General features: G+C 40.5%; 1 protein-coding gene across 3 annotated transcripts in view; it reads left to right on the top strand.

The window, feature by feature from the left end:
• ASB5 (ankyrin repeat and SOCS box containing 5) overlaps positions 1–24,854 on the top strand; it is a 67,738-nt gene that overhangs the window by 27,442 nt on the left and 15,442 nt on the right. The window contains exon 1 of one of the 3 annotated variants that reach the window (XM_032784403.2): positions 6,908–7,126. The exons of 1 other annotated variant lie outside the window; for it this stretch is intronic. In XM_032784403.2, coding sequence (XP_032640294.1) covers positions 7,003–7,126 — 124 coding nt within the window. In that variant the 5' untranslated portion in view covers positions 6,908–7,002. Of the gene's footprint in view, positions 1–6,907; positions 7,127–22,695; positions 22,823–24,854 lie in introns of those variants that run through there. One more of the 3 variants, XM_032784404.1, reaches the window with a different exon arrangement.

Raw genomic sequence — 24,854 nt, 5'->3', positions numbered from 1 at the left:
AGCTAGGGAAAATGCGGAGGTCAGGTAAACTGCACTCCACTGTTCCAACGACCGACACGGGCGGTAAGAAGGAACTGAAGGGTGGCCGGGTCGGCTGGGGTATTTATGCGGCGCCGTGGTGGCGCCACTCCAGGGGCCGCCCAGCCGACCCGCCGAGTGTTGCTAGGGTAAAAGTTTCTCCGACGGCTGTGCATGCGGCGCGCACACACCTACCTGGAATGGATATGAGCAATCACTCGAAGAAGAAACCTAGGTTCTATTCCCAACTGTGCCTCAAATTTTCTGTGTGACCACAGGCAAGACTCAATGTCTCCTTGCCTCAGTTTTTCTCCCTGTAAAATTGGGTTAATACATACCTTACATAGATGTTATGAGGCATAATTCTTGAATATCTATAAAGCACTCAGATTTTTGCAAGAAGTATACCATAAACATTAGAAGTATTTTAAATTATATTTGCATTGATCTTAATAGCTCGTCTAAAGGACTCTGTTTAGAAAGCTCACTTTATTTCAATGGCATTTGTTCATTTGGAGTTAGAATAAGGCAGCAATTAGCAGGCTAGAAACTTGCTTTATTTCCAGCATGTACCAAGGCACATAACTTTACAGAATTCATCCTTTGTTATTTTTATTAAAACAGTAGAAGTTCCCATTTTCCAATATAGTTATACCAAAACAAAATTTGAATTTTTAAACACTTGTAGAAGCTTGTCTTAAATATTTCTTTCAAAGTAGAATGCTTTTCCCACTGAAATGGATGGGAAATCATTTCTTTACAACTTCACAGCTGTTGACAGGAACACAATTGCATCTATAAAATAAACGTATGAGTTTTCAGCTTCCATAGAAATGTTGAAACTGGTACTGGCATTTCTTTTTCATAACAATCTATACGAAAAAAGCTTGAATTAAGAAGCCTTCATTTTTTTCTAATAGTTTCACGTTTGGGTTAAGAAAATGAAATGAAGCCAAAATTTTGAGAGGAGTATGAGCCAGGGAATTATATCATGTCTACAAGTTAGATAAGGAAAATCAATACTGTCAAAATTCCACACCTATGAATAACATCCTGTAGTCAGTTTCCATATTCACATGTTATAGTCTCTGCCCCTTCCCCTAGATTCTTTTGCTCTGATGGATACAACATCACTGTCATAGACAACCCTGCCATAAAAATAATTAGTTAATTGCTTGTCCAACACCGCAGTTGAACATATTGTACTCCTAAATGGATTCTTAATGAAATGCTTTTGTTAAAGGATTTCAAAGATGTTTAAGGGTCTTTTATATGGCACTCTTCATAGTAGTATCTAAGCACCTGTGGCAGGGTAGGGGTAAAACCCCTTTAAAGCCCTTCCAAAATGCTGGCTACAGCCCGCTCTCTGGCCAGTAGGCCAAGTGTAGAGATGCAGGTACTCAGCAGGGAGCCCAGCTGCAAGCCCAAACAAGGGCAGACTCAGGTGAACATGCTGGGCTAAGTAGTGACAGCTGGGCTGGGGCAGGAGAGGGCTATAAAAGCCCTGGGCAAACCTCAGTGGGGAGGCTAGCCTGGGAGGAGACAGGATGGCAGTGTCTCTGTCTCCTTGCCAATAAGGAAGCCTCAAGGGCTAGGAGACCTTGGGGAGGGTCTGTGGGGCACTAACTGTTGGGGGATCTCTTTATTAAACCATCCTAAACACAGGGTGTAGGCACAAGAGCGGAAGATCCTGTGCCAACCCGGTGACAGCATGTAATAAATGTTTGTCTCAAATCTGGACTTAGAGTTCAACATCTGAGTGTTTACTGTGAACCTTCCCCAAGCTTATACCCAGCTTGGATCTATCTCGCTGCCACCAGACAGGAATATAGCGCCTGCCTCGCTCTGGTCCCCCCAGACTTTCCCTGGAGAAACCCCCCAAGACCCAGACCCCTGGCTTTTTTGGTAACCTGTGGGAGATTAGCCGGTGATGCTGAATACTTCACTCCTTGAATACAACGGAGAGGCAATCTAGCTTCCCCGAGGCTAATGCATTTCACCTAGTCAGCTCACAACAAGAGAGTATACCCCCTCCATAGATGATGAGTGGTTTTGTACACGCCCTGGACAATAGGAGAGATGAGAACACGAGTTTGGGCTTTCCTCCCAGCCCCTCTAAGCCTGTCACCCGATTAGAAGATCTGAGCCAGAGGAAATTCACTCTCAGCCCTCTGACCTGACTAGGAGTTAGGTTTAAAGAAACTTTATATATAAGAAAGAAAATACAAAACAAATGTTACTAGGGAGTTTAAGAGATCAATAACAGGCTCTTGTCTTATAGAAAATATGAATAAACAGTCTGATTTTAAAAGATAGCCCAATTACAGTCCAACAGAGTACCACACAACATGTAATACAACACAAAGCATATAACAGCTAGTTTGCCTTGTTTGCCTTTGGCTATCCAAACACTTGTAGGAGAAATATTAGAAAGAAATAGGATTTAGCAGGAAAGCTGTTTCCTCCATAGCTGGGAGAAACAAAAGACCCAGAGTACACAATTCCCGCCCCTGACTTTTAAAAAATTCAGTTCTCTGATTGGTCCTCTGGTCAGGTGTTTGGTTCCCTTTGTTCACCCTTTACAGGTAAAAGAAAATTAACCCTTACCTTACCTATCTACTTATGACACAGCACCTCACAAACATTCATGAATTAATCTTCACAACTGCCCTATGAGAAAGGGAAATATTATTCCTGTTTTAAAGATAGTGAAACTGAGAAGGAACTTGCACAAGATCATACAGGAAGTGTGTGCAGAGTTGGGAATGGAATCCAGGAGTTCTGGGTCCCAGTTCTTAACCACAAGCCCATCTCTCCTTTATACATGTATCACCTGTATGCTTTTCTTTTATGTTTCCAGCTGAAAACTTTAGACTACTAGTCATTTCCCTTTAAATTTTATTTTTGAAAAGAGTTTGATGCCAGTCTCGAAAGATCCATTTCACAACTTCGATATGGCTGTTGCCCATAAGCAAAACAGTTGTACGCTAACCCATTTGGTCTTGTGTAAAGTTTCATCAAGGATACTGTGTGAGATGAACTCTGTGTCCTGTAAAGCAATAACGAGAATATTTGCATAGAATCATAGACTACTAGGGTTGGAAGAGATCTCAGGAGGTCATCTAGCCAATCCCCGGCATCTCTTTGTGTGTCCTCCAAGAAGCAGCGCGGGCCGAGGGATGTGCTGGCCGCCCTTCCTGCAGTCCCCATTGGCCTGGAGTGATGAACTGCAGCCAGTGGGAGCTGCAAGCGGCCAAACCTGCAGATGCGGCAGGTAAACAAACCGGCCTGGCCTGCCAGAGACTTTTCCTGAACAAGTGGCGGCCCTAGTTTGAGAACCACTGTTCCGGAGTACTTAAAATATGTGGATAAAGTTGGTAGAAAATAATGACTGTCATATCAATTAACTAATCGAGTATTTATGGGAAAGGAGATATCCCTCTCAGCCTCCCTGCTTTCAGGATGCCAGCTTTTTGAGGTATCCTGCCTCCCTTCCCCCATAATTTCTTCCCGCTCCTTTGCCCAAATTCTTTGAGGGAGAGGGCAGGTGCTTCTCTGACTTCCCCTGAGTCAACTCCTCTGAAGCAGCAGCAGCTGCCTGACATGTTCTATCTGTAAACACTACAGTGTCTGTGGACTTCATTGCTGCTGCTACTGCTAGCCACACTCTCTGCTGATGACATAGATAACATAGCAGAGGGTTAGAACATCTATGGAAAACAAGATAACCTGAATTCCTTCCGAGCTGACAAATCTACTTGCTCAACCGCCCTGAGAAGCTAGCCAACCTCATTCTCAGCTGACAAATGCACTCAATACTTCTCCAAAAGCATGTAAGACTGGATTTCCTTCCTAACCAACAGCCCCCTCCTCAACAACAGCATCCCATCCCAGATGACAAATTCACCTGCAGGTCCCCTCTTCCTCCCAAAAGCACTCATCAAAAGTGATTGCGAAAGCGACAAGAGTCCCAAAGTTATGAAATATGGGGAAAGTATTGACATTCTCTCTCTCAAGTATAATTCAGTTGGTTGTTGAAGAATATTGAGAATTTAACAAGAAACTTTATTCATATTAAAATTACATTTTAATGCACCTACCCTCCTTCAAGTGTAGGGCTTTGTTCTGGCTTTTATAGTCAAAGCCCTTGTCTGTGGGATGTTAAGGTATGACCTTCTTTGTGTGTGGTCCCCTAGGCATTCTTGCTCATTCAGTAAGAGCACCTTTAGGGGAAAACACCTGTGCAGAAGCTGCAACATCTTTGAGAGAATGAAGCATGTACACTCCTCTGCACTACCTTTGCTCTGCTGGCCAACATGGGAGGAATAGTCTCTCTCACTTCCAGTTCCTCTGGGGTCCTTGCGTACTAAGAATGCAAGGCTCAAGATTGCACATACCTCTAGTGCAAATGTGCAAGGCTCCCTAGGAAGATCCATTAAGGGATTTAGGCACTTAACTGCCACTTCAGGGATCTAATTAAAAAATGTAGGTCCTGAAAATCTCTGCTTGACCAGTGCATAAATTCTCTAAGTGCCTATGTTTCTGTCAATAAAATCCCTAGATGCCTAAATTTCTACTTGTGGATATGCACAAAGCTGGTTGGAGTCACAAACTAAGCATTCCCCCTGTATCTTGCCAGTGGGGTGGGTGTGCTCAGAGGCCACCTACTGGATTGGGCCTCTTTGAAAATACTGATAGTGCTGTCCTTTTTTACCTAATAGTTCAGTGGTTAGAGCAGTCCCCCAGGATGATATGTGAGACATGCATTCAAATCTCTCCTCTGCTTGATGAGGAGCAGGGCCTTAAACTTGGTCTCTCCCCTCCTTAGCGAGTGCCCTAGCCACCAGACTATAGTCACTCTTATTCCACTCTCTCTGGTCCAATGACTATTTAAATATTTTATACAAAACAGAATAGCGTCAACAGGAGCGACAGAGAGAGAGACCTACCCCAGAATACTCTATAATTCCATGATCAGGACATTCTCCTAGGAGGTGAGAGACCAGGCTCCACATCAGGCAAAAGAGAGATTTGAACCCATGCCACATATATTCTAGGTCAGGGCTGTAACCACTGGGGTATGGGGTATTACCACTACCTTGTTTTTTTGTGAAAAAGGCTGATCTGGCTCAGGCACCTTAGAACAGGAGGAGGTTCACAGGTGTGAATCCCAAACAGAGGGAGGCACCTCTAGAACATGCCTAACTCCTTTTGGGGGTAGGACTTTGGCTCCCCCCCTTTGCATTTCCTATTAGGGTTGCCAATTTTGGTTGGATGTATTCATCACATGACATAATTTTTAATTAAAGGTTAATCTTTAATTCTGGGAGACTCCAGGCCATTCCTGGATTGTTAGCAATCCAATTTCCTGTTGACTGCCTAAGGCAGCCACAGGCGGTGCTAGGGGGAGGCTTGCCAGGGCCACCCCAAAATTTGCTTTACCCCTTCCATAGCAGCTGCTGCGCTCTGGCCACCCAGCTTTGAAGACAGTGCCACCATCAACAATAGCATAGGAATAAGCCTGGGCTGGGGGGCTGGGTGCCCGAATCAGGTGGAGGGTCTGGGGCTCCACGCAGAAGTCCAGACTGACTCACTCCCCTTTGTGGATCTATCCCTTTGCCATGTCTACCCCTTACTTTCTTATACCAGATACCTTTAATCTAGCCCTTATTTTTAGAAGTTCTGTTTGAGGGGAATATAGCAAAAAAAAAGAGGCAAAAATTAAATTTGACATTTCTAAACAATTTAATTTCAAGACAGATAAGAACAGCTCATTGAGTGGTGGGACAGTCACATATACTTTAATTTGGACATGATCTTGTGTTTCTACATTTGATAGAGAACTGTGATGTGCTAACTTGCTTAATTATTTTTATTTCTGTGAATATGTGTGTAAAATGGGTATAATTACAACATCTCAGGGGTATTTTGAGGCTTAATTAATTAATATTTGTGAAGTACCTTGAGATTCCCAGATAAAAGACAGAATATTAATGCAAAGTAGTAGTGTTATTTTAAAAGTGTTGATAAATGGGTTAGTCTGTACATTAATAAAACAAGACCGTGAGAAAAGTGGTTTTTTTTAAACAGCATGTCAACATATCACTACTGTAATCAGAGCACTACTCTAGTTAATCCATGCTGTCATTTTATTGGGGATCTGTTGCGTTCTTTTGCTTGTACATGCAGATTTGTTTCCAGCATTACAAGCCAGTACGCATAAAGGAGTCTTGCTCCAAGTTTGTTGTCCTTGTTACTATTTACCCTGTTGTCAAAAACTAGTGACTCAGGACTCCTTGAAATGATTACAGCCTTACTTTCATATCTGGATACAACCTGCAAAATAATAAATTACACTCTTTCTGCTGCCATATGAAAGCATTTGTTTATTCAGGACGTGTTTTCTAGTTTACATCAGTACAATACTATGCTCTACATACACAATTAGTGTTCCATTTGTTGGATAATTCTCAAGCTCTAAGTAAATTCTTTACCAACTGCAGAGCTGTAGGTGACTGAAGCCAGTCACGAGGCAGTATTATTACGAGGGGGGTGGGTTCACTGTTTAAGGATGTTATTTATCAGAACCATAATTCTTTTATTAACATACTCATAATATTTTTCTATTTTGAGCTGCTTAGTATGCAAACCTCATATTAAAGCATGAACTGTGTTGTGTTTTCTGGTCTAACTAAAAAAAAAAATCCACCTTCTTTCATTTAAATCATGTAAATAGTTAAGGTTCATGCTGTAGCTAAGCTGATTCTTTCTCCATTTTAAAAATAGAAAATGCTAGAGCTATCCTTCCCTTCCCCCACTCTGCACTCACTGTGGATTTCAGTGTTGTAGGCTTCTATAGTAAGTACAACAAGATCCTTTGTGAAAATCTGAAGGGGGGGAAAAGTAGCTGCAAATCCATCCGTGAATGTTCCTCTGACTAGAGCACCTGCACTAATGATACACAGGAGAAAAAAATAAGAAATTATGATCACAAGTACTGCTATTCAGAGGAGCTGCACTAACCAGAATCTCCTAAAAAGAAGCCTAGAAAGTATAGGGGAGTGTCCTGCAAAACGAAAAGCTTGCTGGGGTATTCTGACCAGCCCAGGTTAGTATAGCAGCCATTTCACAAGCTGACAGTGCACTAAAATATATCAGGTTGACCCAGTTTTGCAGCATACTAACTTTAAAATGAATTTTTTCAGTAATCTGATTGTAACGCAAAGGCATGCTTATAATAATTACTAGTAGCGCATTACACTTGCATGAGTTTCTACAGAGATAATGCAGCTATAATTTTTGATTGTACATTTTGTAATGTTATAAACTCATCCACCATACGTTTTGTTGTTTATCTGCCTTATTTGTGGTGCAGGTGTTCAAGGTTTAATGCAAATTGTAGCAGGGAAGTAAAAGTCAATGTAACTAAATGCTGAGGGCTGTTTACAAGAGATCAGATAATGTAAAGGGATAAGTAACTACATGTAAAGAGAGGCTTGGAGTAACTAAAAGATAGGACACTTTGGAGATTAAAGATACCGAAGAGAGTATGTTAATTTTAGGATTTTGCCACAGATTGTCTGTTCAAAGGTAACAAGATGCTGAATACTAAAAGTAAAAGAAAAATTGTGAAAAGAAAAAAATAGAATGTAGAGGCATTTAAAATTACCTGGACATACATTGGAACATTTTGAGAGGGATATTTTAAACAATAAGCTTGAGGACATGATGGGAATATTATAGAACTGCTTCGTTACATGATAGTCAAAGCAAAAATTAGAAGAATGAAACACTTATCAGAGAGAGCCTGGACTAACATATATGATTGGAAGCATAAACATGGTAGAATATTTTTTTAAATAGTAATAATACTCTAATTAGGATCAAAGTGATAAAAAAGGGAGAATAAGGACATCAAAATTTAGCAGTGTTGATTTTAGAAAAAAATCAGCAGGCATTTGATAGAACAGAATACGTTAAAAAATGGAGAAAAAGGAAAATGGAAAGTATTGACAGCTAATTTACACCTTGAAGGGGATATCAAATACATTTGGAATATATATGTAAAAAACACAGTTGTGAAGTGCAGCAAAAGGTAAGAAGAATACTTAAAACAGTGTTATGGTGATAACCTTCACTACTGTCAATATTGAGAATTAAGATATATTCAAGAATAAAAGAAGCAGTTACTATACTTTGTCTAAATACTAAAGAAACCTTTCTAATTTATTTAAGGGCAACAGCATGCTAATAAACAAACAAAATAAATAATAATAATAATTAATGAGTATTTACTAATAATATGTCCATTTGTGGTACATATGTAGAAACCTCGAAAAGGGAATTCAATGTTCCTGATAGATATTTTGGACCAACGTATATAAACACTGTCAGGGCAATTCAGGGTAAATGTACCTGTATTCCCACTCTGTGGTTCAACAAGGGCATCCACTCTAGGTTCCTCAGCCATCATCTCTCTGGGGTAGAGTCACAGATCTGCATCTCTTTGCCTCTTGACAAGAGTGTTTTCAGGTTGCACAGGCCTCCGACTATATTGCATCTGACGAAGTGGGTATTCACCCACGAAAGCTCATGCTCCAAAACGTCTGTTAGTCTATAAGGTGCCACAGGATTCTTTGCTGCTTTTACAGATCCAGACTAACACGGCTACCCCTCTGATACTCGACTATATTGTGACATCCTCCAGCAAGGCACACTGCCTGCAAGGCCTGCATCTGCATTATGCTTTCTCTTCAGAGACTAATAATGGTATAATTCCCAACAGTTAAGTTACCACACAGGTCTTCCTAAGTGAGCACTTTTATTCTTAAAGGCAAAAGCATTAGACAGAAAACAGTAAAAACAACAAAAGAACCTACTTGTATGTGAATAACCTACCCAGAGACCACCCTGTAACTCCAAGAAGGGATCTGGTTGGTGATTAGGGATTTTTCCTGTGGTCACCAGTTCATAACAGCTTTCTCTCAGGACTAGCTATCCCATGAGTTACTGTATCCTTCCTTTATCCAGTTTGTGCCTTGGAAGAAATCATGAATAGGTAATCAGCCAGACAGTTAGGTTTCTCTTCAAGGAGCAGCTTCAAAAGCATGGCTCCAAAAGGGAGTAATTTCCATTCCCTTCTTCCAAAGTATTTTCTAGGAACCTCACTCAACTAAAAGTTCAGTCTTCTTTGCTCCACTATTTTAAAAAGGACTTTGAAGCACATAATACTTCCTAATGTTTACATTAGTCCTGCCTCTCTCTTAAAAGAAGTTACATATCATCATAAGAACATAACATAAGAATGGCCATACTCGGTCAGCCCAAAGGTCCATCTAGCCCAGTATCCTGTCTCCCGACAGTAGCCGATGCCAGGTACCCCAGAGCTAATGAACAGAACAGGAAATCATCAAGTGATTCATTCCCAATCTCCCAATTTCAGTTTCTGACAAACAGAGGTTAGGGACACCATCTATGCCCATCCTGGTTAATAGCCATTGATGGTACTATCCTCCATGAATTTATTTTGTTCTTTTTTTTAACCCTGTTATAGTCTTGGCCTTCACAACACCCTCTGGCAAAGAGTTCCACAGGTTGACTGTGTGTTCTGTGAAGAAATACTTCTTTTTGTTTGTTTTAAACCTGCTGCCTATTAATTTCATTTGGTGAAATGTGTTCTTGTGTTATGAGAAGGTGTAAATAACACTTCCTTATTTAGTTTCTCCACACCAGTCATGATTATATAGACCTCTATCATACCCCCTTTAGTCATTTCTTTTCCAAGCTGAAAAGTCCCAGTCTTATTAATCTCTCCTCATATAGAAGTCGTTCCACCCCCTAATCATTTTTGTTGCCCTTTTCTGAATCTTTTCCAATTCTAATGTATCTTTTTTTCAGATGGGGCAATCATACTCTGCACGCAATATTCAAGATGTGGGTGCACTATGGATTTATATAGAGGCAATATGATATTTTCTGTCTTATTATCCATCCCTTTCTTAATGATTCCCAACATTCTGTTCACTTTTTTGACTGACACTGCACACTGAGTGGATGTTTTCAGAGAACTAGCCACAGTGACTCCAACATCTTTTTCTTCAGTGGTAACAGCTAATTTAGACCTCATCATTTTATACGTATAGTTGGGATTATGTTTTCCAATGTGTTATTACTTTACATTTATCTACATTGAATTTCATCTGCCATTTTTTTGCCCAGTCACCCAGTTTTGAGAGATCTTTTTGTAGCTCTTCACAGTCTGCCTGGGACTTAATTATCTTGAGTAGTTTTGTATCGTCTGCAAATTTTGCCACCTCATTGTTTACCCTTTCTTCCAGACCATTTATGAATATGTTGAATAGGACTGGTCCCAGTACAGATCCCTGGGGGACACCACTATTTACCTCTCTCCATTCTGAAAATTGACCATTTATTCCCATCCTTTGTCTCCATCTTTTAACCAGTTACCAATCCATGAGAGGACCTTCCTCTTATCCCATGACAGCTTACTTTGCTTAAGAACCTTTGGTGAGGTACCTTGTGAAAGGCTTTCTGAAAATCTAAGTACACTATGTCCACTGGTTCCTCCTTGTCCACATGCTTGTTGACCCCTCAAAGAATTCTAGTATATTGGTGAAGCATGATTTCCCTTTACAAAAACCATGTTGACTCTTCCCCAACAAATTATGTTCATCTATGTGTCTGACAATTGTGTTTTTTACAGTTTGCCTGGTACTGAAGTCAGGTTTACCAGCCTGTAATTGCCGGGATCACCTCTGGAGCCCTTTTAAAAAATTGGTGTCACATTAGCTATTCTCCAGTCATTTGGTACAGAAGCTGATTTAAATGATAGGTTACAGATTACAGCTAGAAGTTCTGCAATTTCATATTTGAGTTTCATCAGAACTCTTGGGTGAATACCATCTGGTCCTGGTGACTTATTACTGTTTAGTTTATCAGTTTGTTCCAAAACCTCCTCTAATGACACCTCAATCTGGAACAGTTCCTCAGATTTCTCACTTTAAAAGAATGGTTTAGGTTTGGGAATCTCCCTCACATCCTCAGCCATGAAGACTGATGCAAAGAACTCATTTAGTTTCTGCACAATGGCCTTATTGTCCTTGAGTGCTCCTTTAGCATCTCAATCGTCCAGGGGCCTCACAGTTGTTTAGCAGGCTTCCAGCTTCTGATGTACTTAAAAAATTTTTTCGCTATTACTTTTTGAATCTTTGGCTAGCTGTTTTTCAAATTCTTTTTTGGCCTTCCTAATTATCTTTTTACACTTTGTTTGCCAGAGTTTATGGTCCTTTCTATTTTCCACACTAGGATTTAACTTATACGTTTTAAAGGATGCCTTCCTGCCTCTCATTGCTTCTTTCACTTTGTTATTTAGCCACAGTGGCACTTCTCTTACTATGTTTTTTTATTTGGGGGTATACATTTAAGTTGAGTCTCTATTATGGTGTCCTTAAAAAGTTACCATGAAGCTTGCAGGGATTTCACTTTTGGCGCTGTATCTTTTAATTTATGTTAAAGTAACTTCCTCATTTTTGTTTCAGAGTAGCAGCTGTGTTAGACTGTATCCGCAAAAAGAACAGGAGTACTTGTGGCACCTTAGAGACTAACAAATTTATTTGAGCATAAGATTTAATGGGCTACAGCCCATTTTATGCGAAGAAGTGGGCTCTAGCCCATGAAAGCTTATGCTCAAATAAATTTGTTAGTCTCTAAGGTGCCACAAGTACTCCTGTTCCTCATTTTTGTGTAGTTCACCTTTCTGAAATTAAATGCTACAGTATTGGGCTGCTGTGGTGTTTTCCCTGCCACAGGGATGTTAAATTTAATTATATTATAGTCATTATTACCAAGTGGTCCAATTATATTCACCTCTTGGTACAGTTTGGTTCATTTAAGATTTTTATTTCATTTGATTCTATGCTTTCTTTCACATATAGTGCCACTCTCCAACCAGCATGACCTGTTGTGTCCTTCCAATATATTTTGAACCCTCGTATTACTATGTCCCATTGATTATCCTCATTCTACCAAGTTTCTGTGATGCATATTATATCGCTAGCCTCATATAATACAAGGCACTCTACTTCATCCAGACTTCTAGCATTGGTATATAAACACTTTAAAAACTTGTCACTTTTTAGCTATCTGCCATTACATGGCATTGAATTATCCCATGATAATTCTTAAACACTTGCATTTTAATACAATGACCTAAGATAGCCCTAAGATAGTTTTTATGATGCTGACAGACCAGCTCAGGCCAAACCCATAGGCCAATTCACTTGTGGGTGAATATCAAAGAAGTTAAATGTATTAGTAGATGTTCAGGCTAATTCACTTGTGTGTTAAGAGATCAAAGGCAATGTTAATTGTATTGTTTTTGCCGATCTATATCCTGCTGTTTTCTATTACATTACATTTATATGATGCATGCCTAGTAATTAAATAACCCTAGATTTAAGTGTGTTAGAACATCATGAAAACTAATGGAATGTTACTTTTATTGTTTTTACTTATCTATTCCTATTATAATGGCAGGCATTTACATTATGTATATCCCTGTGACTAAACAACTCATTGAATGCAAATGAATTCAAAGCAATAGGCCATTGTGTGGGTACAGACACTTGTCAGATTGTTGTCTGTGAAAAGAAGCTAGAAGTACTGATTCAAACAGAGATCCTTTATCTCTGAACTATTTGGATTCTAATGGGTAGAATAACTAAACAAGAAAACTGAGATCCCCATAGTTATTCTGGGTAATCTTGAGAAAACTTTTGGGAAACTTGCAAATTACCACATCTCTGCTGTCATTTTGGACTTACAAACTTTGACTCACCTGTTGTTATATTTTACCTGCTTTAACCTCTCAATAACTCTCATTCTTTTTTCTTAGCTAATAAACTTATCCTATAAGTTTACTATAGAATTGGCTGCCAGTGTTGTCTCTGGTGTAAGATCTGAAGTATCAGTTGATCAGGGGTAAGTGATTGGTGTCTTGAGACTGGGAGAAACCTGATATGGTGTGATTTTTTGGTTTATGTGACCATTATCACTTAGTTCAGTTTGTCTGGGTGGCAAGATATGCTGGAGAGGCTACGGGGAATGTCTGTGACTCCTTGGTAAGACTGGTATAGTGATCCAGGTGTTGATATTTGTTACTGGCTTGGTGAAATCTAATATTAGAATTTACCACCAGTTTTGGGTGGCTGCTCTTGTTTTCTGACAGTCTGCCCTGAGACAGGCACTCACAGTTATGAGCCACTGCAGACAGCGTGACATCTTTAATTTAATTCAGTAAGATTTTCCAGGATATTTCATATCTGTCACAAACACATCAGAAAAACATCCATTTATTTATTACATCTGAAAATGATGCAACAGATTATATACAGATTTATCTCCCACCAAGTAGAGCTGGTAAGGCTGCTTTTCTTAAGATTGTCTGATACGTGCCATTATGAAACCCTGTTTCAGTTGCTCATAACTTTGCCAAACTTTAACCATTTGGGCTGAAATTTTCCATGCTGGGCATCTGCCTCAAGGTGACTTATTTACGAAAATTTCAGCTAAAATGGTTCAGAAGATTAAGAATGAGGTTAGCAAAAATATATTTTATAAAAAAATGTCGCAACAATTTAGTTGCCCTCATGGTTTGGAGCAGGGACTTAAAGTTTGGCATGGGAAGATGTACTTTTTGGAATCACTGTGCAAATTCACCCAAACTTGGCCAAGTTATAAGTCTTTGAAAAATTGCAGTTTGCACATGCTCAATAGACACTAATTATAATTTGGCAGCTAAATATTCTGAAAATTTAATTTACACTGAGCATGATCCATCCTCTCACAGTTCATGAGGGACTGTGCATGTGCCATCCCCATAGAGTGAATGCTCCAGCCTAGGGTTACAGAGGCAGAGCATGACTTTCCCAAGAATTGCTTCTCCAGGCCACTGTAGAATGGACACTGGAACTGAGAGCAGGACCACTGCCCTTTGTTACTCTTTTGCTGGTGCTCAGGTAGTGAGGAAGAGAAGGAAGATGCAACAACAGTGGAATTCATAGGGGGTTTTGGGCAGAAGGAGAGTTTGCAAGAATCAGATGTAGGGTGGAAGCAGAAAAGAGGGGGGACAGGAGCAAGGAGAATTGTTGGATAGGAGGAGAGTCCAGGGGGCAGGGTAGTATATAGATGCAGAGGGGGAGAGGGACAGGATCCAGGAGATACGGAGTTTATAGGAATGGAAGGGGAGGGAGTCAGGGCGGGGACTGGATAGGAGCAAAGCGGCAAGGGGTCAGGAGCCACAATGGGAGGATGATAGGAGGGGAGGGAGACAGAGACAGATAGGGGGATGGGGCTGAAGGGTCTATAGCCATGAGTCCACACTCCCTTCCAGAACCTGCAATTGAACCTAGGAGTCTTCAGTCTCAACTTGTCTCTGCTATCAGCAAATAGTTTTGAAACACAGAGGCAAAGTGTCTCTTCCCCCTCCAATGACTGGTCCGCACAGCTGATAACAGCCTTCTACTACCATATTGCTAGCAGTGTCTCCATTAGCTTAAGGCCTGCACTGTGGACCTAAAGGTCCCAATCCTATTGATTACCCAAGTTGGGGGTCAGTATACTTCCACAGGATGGAATTTCTTTATTTTCCAGGGTTTTAAAAAAAAGATTACATTAAAAAAAAACCCACTATGTTAAAAATACGTTAAGGTTGCAAAGCCAAGCACTCAAAACTTAGGAATGCCAGTTTTAAGGTTGCCTGTATAACATTAATTTGACCCCTTTGTACACGTACATTCTAATAGAGTGTTTAATTACATGATCACATACTATTTTCCCCACAGGACGTCTATTTCATTTAGTGCACAGGATGGATAGTGCCCTAGAAACAAAACAAGATTTTGTAGTAAAAGAGGCTGTAGACTTGCCTCATTTGTTGAAGAATTTGGAAGGTGCATAAAGAATGAAGAAGGGCTTTGCTGGAAGAGAAAGGATGGTTAAGGATGTTGAATGCCATCCTGGCGAATTGGATTCTATCCCTACTTCTGCCACAATAATCCTAGGCAAGTCACTTAAAGCAGTATTTTCACAGCTGGCCACTAACTGTGTGTTCCTCATTTTCTGGGTGCTCAGCAAGATATATCTGGGTCCAGATGTGCCAAAGTGCTATTGAAACTGATTGGAGCTGTGTGATGAATATATAAAGTGCAACATAATACTAAGTACTCTGAAAAAAATCAGACCATATGTATCTCAGGTGGAGCTCTTAAAATTAGTGGACACTTTTGGCAATTTTGGCCTTAATCTCTCTCTGCCTCACTTCCCCACCTGTACAATAGGGAAAATAACACCACCTATTCTCTCAGGGTTGTTAAATTCATTGATGATTGTGAAGGGCTTGGATATTATGGGGAGAGCACCACAGAAACACAGCAGGAGAAAATAAATATTTCTGTATTCAGGGAAGGTGTGTGTTTAAATAAAACCTGGGGCCACACTGAATGTGGAGAATTGAAAACAAAACAAAACAAAACAGCCTGTTCACTGAATGCAGCAGGGTTCTTGTGGAAAAAATAGTACAGTATGTGACGGTGCAATTAAAGACTGTATCTCAATGCATATGCACAGTAGAACTGCATTAAGAAATACACAGGCAATCTGGCATTTTTTAACTTTTGGTTGTTTGACTTTGCAACCTTAATATTTTTAACATAGATTGTGGATGTAATAGTATTATAAAATATGTAAACTCAATCATGCATATATGCTGACGATATTTTTGAGAAGGGTAATTTTGAATGTATGTGGTGCAACTGTAATAAAGTAAAACCTGCAGTAAATTAATTCCAAGAAAATGAAGTACAAAATATTGGGCCAACTTTAACTAACAGTTACACCAATACGATTCCATTGATCTCTTATGGACTACAGAAGTACAACTCACTGTTTCTGCTATAGTCACTACTTCTGTTTTCTATAAATTGAAAAATGCAATACACCTCACCTTTTCCTAGGAGATAAAAGGAAAAAACAGCTGGTATAAACTGAATACCAGCTTTTATTTGTTAATTATGTAGAAAGAAATATTGAACTACATAACTCCAAAATACTGCATACTGTTTGTCACGCTGTCTGGAGTGGCTCATGACCATGAGTGCCTGTTTCATGACAGACACCCTAAAATGGCGGTATGTTCTATATTTATATTTTGCCAACCCAGTACCAAATGCAAACTCTCAAAGTACCACAATAGTCTTATAATGGAGTCATAGTCAGTCCCCTTAGACTCTCCAGTCTATCTTGCCATGCAGGCAAGCTGGACTATGTGATAAATGGTCACTTACACCAAAAATCACAAATATTTCAGGTTACTACAGTCCCAAGAGACCAATCACCCAAGTTGCATCCTAGATCTCACATCAAAGACAATGTTGGTAGTCAATTCCATACTAAACTATCTAAAGGTTTTTATCTTAAGAAAAAGAAATGAGAGTTATTGAACAGTTAAAGCAGGTAAAATATATGTACAGGTGAGTCACAGTCTATAATTTCAAATGGTAGCAGAGATGTAGTAATCTGCCAATTTCCCAAAAGTCTTTGAGGGCCTATCCAGGGCCAATGCTCCCACTAGGTGACCCCAGGCGGTCGCCTAAGGCGGCAGGTTTTGGAGGGTGGCATTCTGCTGCCCTCAGCGGAAATTTGGTGGCGGGGGGTCCTTCCACTCTGGGTCTTTGGCGGAAATTCGGCGGCGGGTCCTTCACTCACTCCGGGACCCGCCACCAAAGTGTCCCGAAGATGCGGTGCAGAAGGACCCCCACAGCCGAATGCTCAGAGGAGGCGCACCGCTGCCTAGGGCGGCAAAAACTGTGGCGCCACTCCTGGGGCTATCCAGAATAACTCCGGGAATCTTCATCTTCTCACTCGGTTATTCTGCCCTGTTAGACTCCAAATAGTCCAGAGATGAAGAATTTTCCCCTTGAGTCCATACTTAGAGCTTCTTCTCACAGAAAACAAACTGACTGGGTCACTATCCACTTAGACTTTCTTTGATTGGCAGAGAGAGGAGTACATTCAGAGTCTTTGATCTCTGAGCATCACATACAATGACCACTTGCTTCAAATGCACAAGAATTAATACTTTCCTGTTAAAGTTCTTCATTTGCATTATACAAGACTTCTTTCTCATTTGCTGAGTTGTTTAGTTATAGGGAAATGTTTGCTATTACATTATAGCAGGATTCAGATAAGTGAAAATAATGCACATAACATCCCACTAGTTTTCATGAAGTTTAAACACCAAATACATTCTTATTCATTTAACCATCACTTTTATTTATATAGTACACAAGTGAATTAGCCTGGCTTTCAGCTATGCATTTGTAAGTGTTCAGAGAGGCCTAGGGCTTTGGCAGGAGCTAGCTCCTGGTTTGCGAGCATTGCACTTTATCCCACAGTAATAAACTATATAGCACACTAATACTTTTCTGTGTTCTTATATTGTACTATTTTCTACTGACTCTACGGACAGCACTTATATAATGATAGGACGAGATTTTTTTTAAAGTGCTCAGCATTGGCCTAAAAGTTTGGATCCAAAAGTGGAAGAGGCTCTTTTCTCTTGTTCAGTTTGGATAGGTGTGGCGTCTTGCAAAAACAGTAGTTCTAGGGAGATTTCATATTAAGATAGCAGAAGTCTTACAAGAATAACTAATCTCATGAGAATTCCACCATTCTAGATGATCTGATTTTGTGAGATTTCCACCATTCAGTGCCAACATCTTGTAAGAACAGCACAGTCAGATCCATACTTGAAACAGCCCTAGTTTGGTCTCCATCCTGAAGCCCAAACATCAGCTCAAACTAATTGAGATCCAAACACTACTTCTTTGGCCCATCTTTATGTAGGGATACTAAAGAAGGTTTATATTAGACATGGTTTCTATGAAAAATGATTTATTGTTAGAAATGATTTAATGTTAATTAATACTTTATAACTAAAGGTTTATATTAGAAATAAATATGATTCCCCAGATTTAGCCTCTAACCTGCAAGCCACCAGCTGTGTCTGTGTGAAGCCTGCTCACAGAAATACTTTGTATAAAACTTGTTAAAGGTTAATTGACTCTAAGTGCCCTCTCTAAGTGACACTTTGTAATCATTACAAATAGAGACCTCCACCTCTGTAAATTCATTTTTATCTCACTTTATGTTCCTTCTTTTAATTGTTAAAAGACAGGGAGTCTCACACCCCAAAAGGTAAAGAGACAGTGAAATAAATGTAATTAAGATAAAGAGTGTATGTGAATGAGTGCCTAGTTTAAATGATGAATGAATGGTTAGGGAGTTACCAGCCTGAAAAATTCCATATCGGCCGAAGAAGGTGTCAAGTGGAATCACCAGTGGACCCCGGAGGGCGAACTGGATCCACCCAAGCACCTAACAAACATCTGACAGATGGAGCCAGACACCTGCTGATCGTTCTGCAACAGCAGAATGACCACCCCAAGCACCTAAACAAACATCTGACAGAATAGAGCCAGCGACCTGCTCATTAATCTGGCAAAGCAGAATGAAACAACTCCCATGAACTAACATAGGGAAAAATCCCTATAAACTGGACTCTGAAGACTGAGGATTTGAGTCTATGGTTCTGCTGCCAGCTCCAGGAGCATCAGTGCACCTGACCCGATCCGGCTCACTCTTGTGTACAGGGTACCTGGCCAGTATTCTGTCACAAGCAACTTTAGGCTGGTAACTATAATATCTATCCAGAACTTGTATGAATGATTGTGTGAATGGATATATGTGTATAAGTTATAATCATAGGAATAAGTAGCCAAACAACATTGTTTGCTGTTATCTTTTATTTTATTATGGTATTTACAATAAATGTGACAAATGTCTTGTCCCCTTTAATAAGATCCTGCTAGTTTTTATTGGTATAACATTTAGATAAGTTAGTGTTTGGGTGCTGGGTGGTGTTGGTGACCTGTGATATACAGGAGGTCAGACCAGATGATCTGGTGGTCCCTTCTGGCCTTAAACACTATGGCTATGGCTAAGACGGACTACTTTTTAGACTGTAAACTCTTTGGAGCAGGAATTGCTGTTTACTATAATTGTACTGAACCTAGCACAGTGGGGCTGTGACCTGATCCTTTAGTAACTACATCACTACAAATTATAATAATGGTAAAGCAAAGTGTTTTAAATGGAAGATATCCCTGTGACTTTCTTTTGTACCTCTGTTTTCCCCTGTACTTTCTCAGGCCATTTTGCTCTCGCCCCAACAAATCTCCTGATTGCCCCATAATGCTCAGCTAGTGGAGTCCAGCACATATGAGCCCCTTTCTAATGAGCCCCAAATGCAAGACATTTCATATCTTATGAGCTCTGATCACAGACTGCAAACATTGAAATCAACCAAATCAAACCCCCATACTCAAACATCCCTTAAGTTTGGCAAAGTTCAGACAGACATTGCTACTTCAACCCATCTCTGTGATGGGATATTGCATTCTCCAGGTTAGGTGTGGCCTTTGAGGAGTGGGCAAGAAGCAGAGGAAGTTGCAGGCTGTCCATCCAGTCTTAATCTCTTAAGGCCAAAACACAGAAACAGGGTTTGGTTAGGATAAGGAAATTTTATCTGGAGTGTCTGGATAGTTTACCTCTGGATTAAGAGGAATCCACTGTATTGCCAATACTAGGAAGAATCAACAGGTACTTGTTGGGGAAGAAAAGATAGTCTTGGTGGTTTAGGCACAGAGTTGGAGGTCAGGAGACCTATATTCTATTTTTGGCTTTGACATAGTCCTCTGGTTTGATTTTGGACAACAAGTTAATCTCTCTACACTTATCTCTTTAACTGTTGTTTAAAAATGTGTATAATAATCCAGGTTATTTTGAGTGTTGTGGTCTATACTTGTAAAATGACGGAGAAACTCTAATGGAAGGCACTAAGAGCCAAATCTTGGCCTGGGATTGGTGCCACCTTATGTCTTATCTAGGCTGCTCACACCACAGTGGGGAGCAAAGCCCTAGTGATGACATTACTCCCATTCATGTGGGCAGGCAGACATGGGGAGTGGAAAGAGCCTTGCTGCCCCTTACCCAGGGATTGTGGTAAATTCATGATCCAGCCCAATGGTTTTCAACCTGCAGTCCACGGACGGCTATGTCTAAGAGGTCTGCAAAGGTTGTCATTACAACAGAACGGTGGTTTTCAACCTGTGATTCGTGGACCCCTGGGGTTCCGCAGACTATGTCCAAGATTTCCAAAGGGGTCTGCAGTTTCATTTGAAATTTTTTAAAGGTCCACAAATGAAAAAAGGTTTAAAACCATGTGGTTCGCCCTACCATGCAAAATATTTTTATGAGGAATCCAACAAATATATTGAAGAAAAACATAGGTGGTGACCTTCCTGGCCTCCGTGCTAAAATTTTGCCTTGTGCATTAAAGCAGCATCCTGTTTAATATGAGAACCCTGCATATGAGAACCTATGAGACAGATATGAAAGTTTTAGCTATCACATTTTAATAAACCATTAAACGGAATAATAGAATATCTTGAACTGCAATGACTGGAAGTGTGAACCTGACACAAAGCCTGTTGAAGTCAATTGACAGGCTTCCATTGATTTCAATGAGCTTTGGATCAGGCTTTACATTAGAACAAGAAGTGATGATTTATTTCATAGTGCTTCTGCCATTAGCTTTTGAATGGCTTCAGAACTGCCACTTGTTTTTCATAAAACCAAATCTCATTTTTCCTCCAACTACCTTTTGTTCACTAACATTTTAGACCAAGATTGTTTGCTACAGAAGATTCCACTGAAAAATACATTTGTTTCTCCTTAAATTTATACTAGATTATAAACACTCCTTCCTGTGTGTCTGGACAGTGCCTAGCACGTTGTGGGTACCACCTGATTGCTAATAATCGTAATCATAATTTTTGAAAAATGCCACACTTGCTAACTTGAATTTTTTTTCAAGCTTTGCTATGTGCAGTGGTAAGCTCCAGACGGTTCGCACTGGTTAGCAGGAACCAGTTGTTAATTTAAGAAGCCTTTTTAGAACCGGTTGTTCCAGGACAATCGGTTCTAAAGAAACTTTTAAATTTAACAAAGGCTCGGGCAGCTGTCCACCCAGCCCCAGCTCACCTCCCCCTCTCCCCTGAATGCTCCGCTCTCCTTCTTCTCTCCCTCCCCTGCTTCCCGCGAATCAAATGTTCACGGGAAGCCTGAAACAAGGAGCAGGCAGGAAGCTGAGCGGGGATTCCAGGGAGCCGGTGCGCGCGGCCCATCCGGCTCCCGCGGCCCGCCGGAGTGCCCCCGGCTCGTCCTGGTGCAGCCGAACTCGGCGCCGGCGCCAGCCCGCCCGGCTCTGGGGAGGTCAGGCCCCGGCGCCAGTCCGGAGCCAGCCGAGCTGCTCCGGCCCGGCCCGGCCCGGCCAGGGGAGTCGGGCCCGCCGCCGGACGCGATCCCAGTGCCGGGCAAACGGCTCCGCCCGGCCACAGGAGTCGGTACCGGTCATGGATCCTGGCAGCGACTCGGTCCAGGCCCCCAGGCACGTGGTTAAGGGCATGAGGGGTTTTCGGGTGGGTTGTACGGGGGGGTGATAGGGGGTGGGGGGCAGAGGGCAGGGAACAGGGGGACTGAATGGGGACAAGGGTCCCGGGGGGCAGTCAGGAAGCAGCAGGTGTTGGATGAAGTGGTGGGGGGCAGTCAGGGACGAAGAGAAGGGGTGGTTGGATGGGGCACGGGTCCCGGGGGGCCATCAAGAATGAGAGGAGGGGTTGGATGGGGCAGCAGGGGGCAGTCAGGGGAAAGGGGGGGATGGGTCAGGGTCCCCAGGGGGAGTGTCAAGGAACATGGGGGGTTGGATGGGGCACGACCCCCCTCCTGAGATGAGGAGGAGGGAACCTGTTGTTAATATTTTGGCAGCTCATCACTGGGTATGTGAAAAAGAAAAGGTTCAAATCAGTTTCTGTAAAAAGTCAATCTCCTTTGTTCATTCAGAGTTGGAAAAAAAATACTAAACGTAGCTCTACATTCAATTTAACAACCTAATAATTAAGATCCTCTACCGGTCAGTAGTGAGCTGCAAGAAGATAGCCAGAAAGTGCAGGGTGGGGGGTGGTGGAGAAAATCATGTTTTTCTTACTGATGAGAACAACCTTTGCTTGTGCTAGCTCACAAACTAGCAGTAACTTTCTTACTTGCTTTTAAATGTACTAATTCAATATAATAAAGTAGCCTGTGTGATCACTGCCTTTATCTTCACACACTAGGCTACATATTTATAATGATTTGAGTGGATATCTGTAAAATAATTTATTATTCATAAGTTCATCTCATTCCACAAGGTAAAAGATGGGTAAGTATGGCTTGATACTACAGTCCTTATTCAGGCAAAGTTTCCACTGATTTCATTCAGAGTTTCACTTGTGTAGATGTTTCAGGATCAGGGCCAATGGAAAATAATATTCCCAATATGTTAACATTTTTATATAGTTATATTAAATGGCAGTTGCTGCTTTTTAATAAGAAAAAAAGTTGGTGGCCACATAAGCTGATGCCTCCAGAACTGTGTTTACCAGATGAAAAGTTTTAGAGGTGAAAGTTCATATTACAAGGAGCTGCTGATCTCCTTGCAAACATGGCTGAAGTGTATTAAGAACAGGCCCCAGCAAGTGGAGAGGGATTTTTATTTTCACACTGAAAGAAATGAGTAGAATTTATAATTGCAATTGGCTGGAAGCACCATGGGGAGATGGAGATTTAGGTACTGTATGAAATTTTTAAATAATTCTTTGTTCTTGTCTGTTTAATAATATGAATTCTTTTTTACTCTATTTCTCTCTCATGTTTACAAAATAGTGTAGGCTGCTGTTCCCCGTAAGTTATATACCAGATGGCTTGGAACTAGTTCTGTTTCCAAATATAGTGAGAGGTAGCTTGTGTTTAGCATCGAAACAGACCACAACAATAGAGGCCTGATAGATTAAAAGCTTTTGAATAGGATGTTTCCTAATATTGCTCTTAGACAGCATTATGAATTAGTACATTTGTTCGTGTTCTTAACACTTTCTAGATAACAGAAATTGCAAAACTGGAAATCAGCAGAAAGCAATGAGTTAAATAAGTTAGAATGTTGCTTTTTAAAGACATCTTTTGATATTTTATCTGAAAGGCCCAATTTTGCTGGGCTGACAGTGGTTTGGAGGCTGATTCTGTCCTCGTACTTAAAGACAAAACTCCTATTGACTTCAATGGAAGCAGAAGCAGGTCCTTGTAAAGTGGAAGAATTTTTCTAAACTTAATTTGCACAGAATATTTCTGCAGTAATTTTAATATCTGTACACTGTTTATAATGGAAGCAATCACATAACTAAGCACTCTATATTTAATGGGTTTAGCAGAAGCCATCAGCTGTTGGATTTCACTGTTCTTGTGGGCAGCAACCGAGGGAAGGTCTAGGTGCAAAATAGAACTTGGAATGTAATCTAGTATCATTTGATTCTCACATGTCACTGAAGTAATGACATTAGCAGGCATTCTCCTAAGCAATCCAAGAGGGCACATGTGAAGAGGGAGGTGAGGTAAGCAAAAATGGGGGCAAACATGGATTGCAGAAAGAGATTCTACCTGCGTATCCATATTCTGTTTTGCGTCCAGCTGTAAATCTAAAATTTCCATAGCACCAGTCAATCAGAAATCTCTTAAAAGATTTTTAATATGTTTTTATGCTTTGTGCAATGTACGGTTTTGTCTCTTTTTTTTTCTACAGTACTACAGTACTTCTTACTTCTTTCTTTCATATTAAATTGGCAATGGAATAGGCCACCAAAAGAGAGTAGAGAATTTTCTTAAATGGAGATATAAGGCCAGACCTTTGAAAGCAGCCTCTAAATGCGGGCTTCTGACTTTTCTTGCACAATCATTTTCAGCCACAAGAAGAGAACTTTTACTTACTACCTGATTTGTGGGTGTAACCATTATTAGAGATCTTGACTCACTTTAGTGCTAGTTATTTATTCTACAAACAAAAAGAAAAATATTGGCCAAGATTTTCAAAAGTAATGGTGATTTTGTGTACCCTATTTTAAATACCTCACAAGAGCTTGAGTTTGAGGGGGTGAACAGGCAGTACTTTCTGAAAATCAGAACTCTTCAAGGTGTCTCCAAGATGGTTACTGAAAAGTTAAAGCACCTAAAATCACTAGTCACCTTTTTTTAACTCTTGGCTGTTGTCACTAAAAATAAAAATTGCAAAATCAGTTTAACTTTAAATCAAATAATATATAGAGAGGATATGTATCACCAATTATAGCAAATCATCCAAAACGAATAGCAGAGTATGGCTGTCTTAATAGGAAAATCAGAACTGCCACAGTGGTGCAGACCTGTGGTCCATCTGATCCAACATCCTGTCTCAGGAAGTGGCTAGCACCACATACCCCAAAAGAAGGTGCAGGAAGTACCACAGTAGGTTGATGTTGTCATAGGGGAGTTTCCTCCTAATTACTATGAGTTCAAGACAAATTTAAGACGTGAAGCATGAGACTTTATATTACTTGTAAAACTTTGTTTTTTAGTATTTATTAATATAACTCAATATTCTTGCTATTCATCTAAAAATCCAACTTCTTTTTGAATCTTGCTGAGTTCTTGGTCTCAGTGCTATCATTTGGCAGAGGGTTCCACAGTCTAATCACGTGTTGGATGAAAAAATATTTCCTTTTATCAGTTTTGAATTATCCACCCTTCAGTTTCATTGAATGTCCCCTTGCTCTCATGTTATGAGACGAAAACAG

Source organism: Chelonoidis abingdonii, chromosome 5 (genome assembly GCF_003597395.2).
Source record: "Chelonoidis abingdonii isolate Lonesome George chromosome 5, CheloAbing_2.0, whole genome shotgun sequence".
In the NCBI taxonomy this organism is placed as follows: Eukaryota; Metazoa; Chordata; order Testudines; family Testudinidae; genus Chelonoidis; species Chelonoidis abingdonii.
The sequence above is the reverse complement of the archived record's forward strand: the minus strand, read 5'-3'. Positions and strand labels throughout refer to the sequence as shown.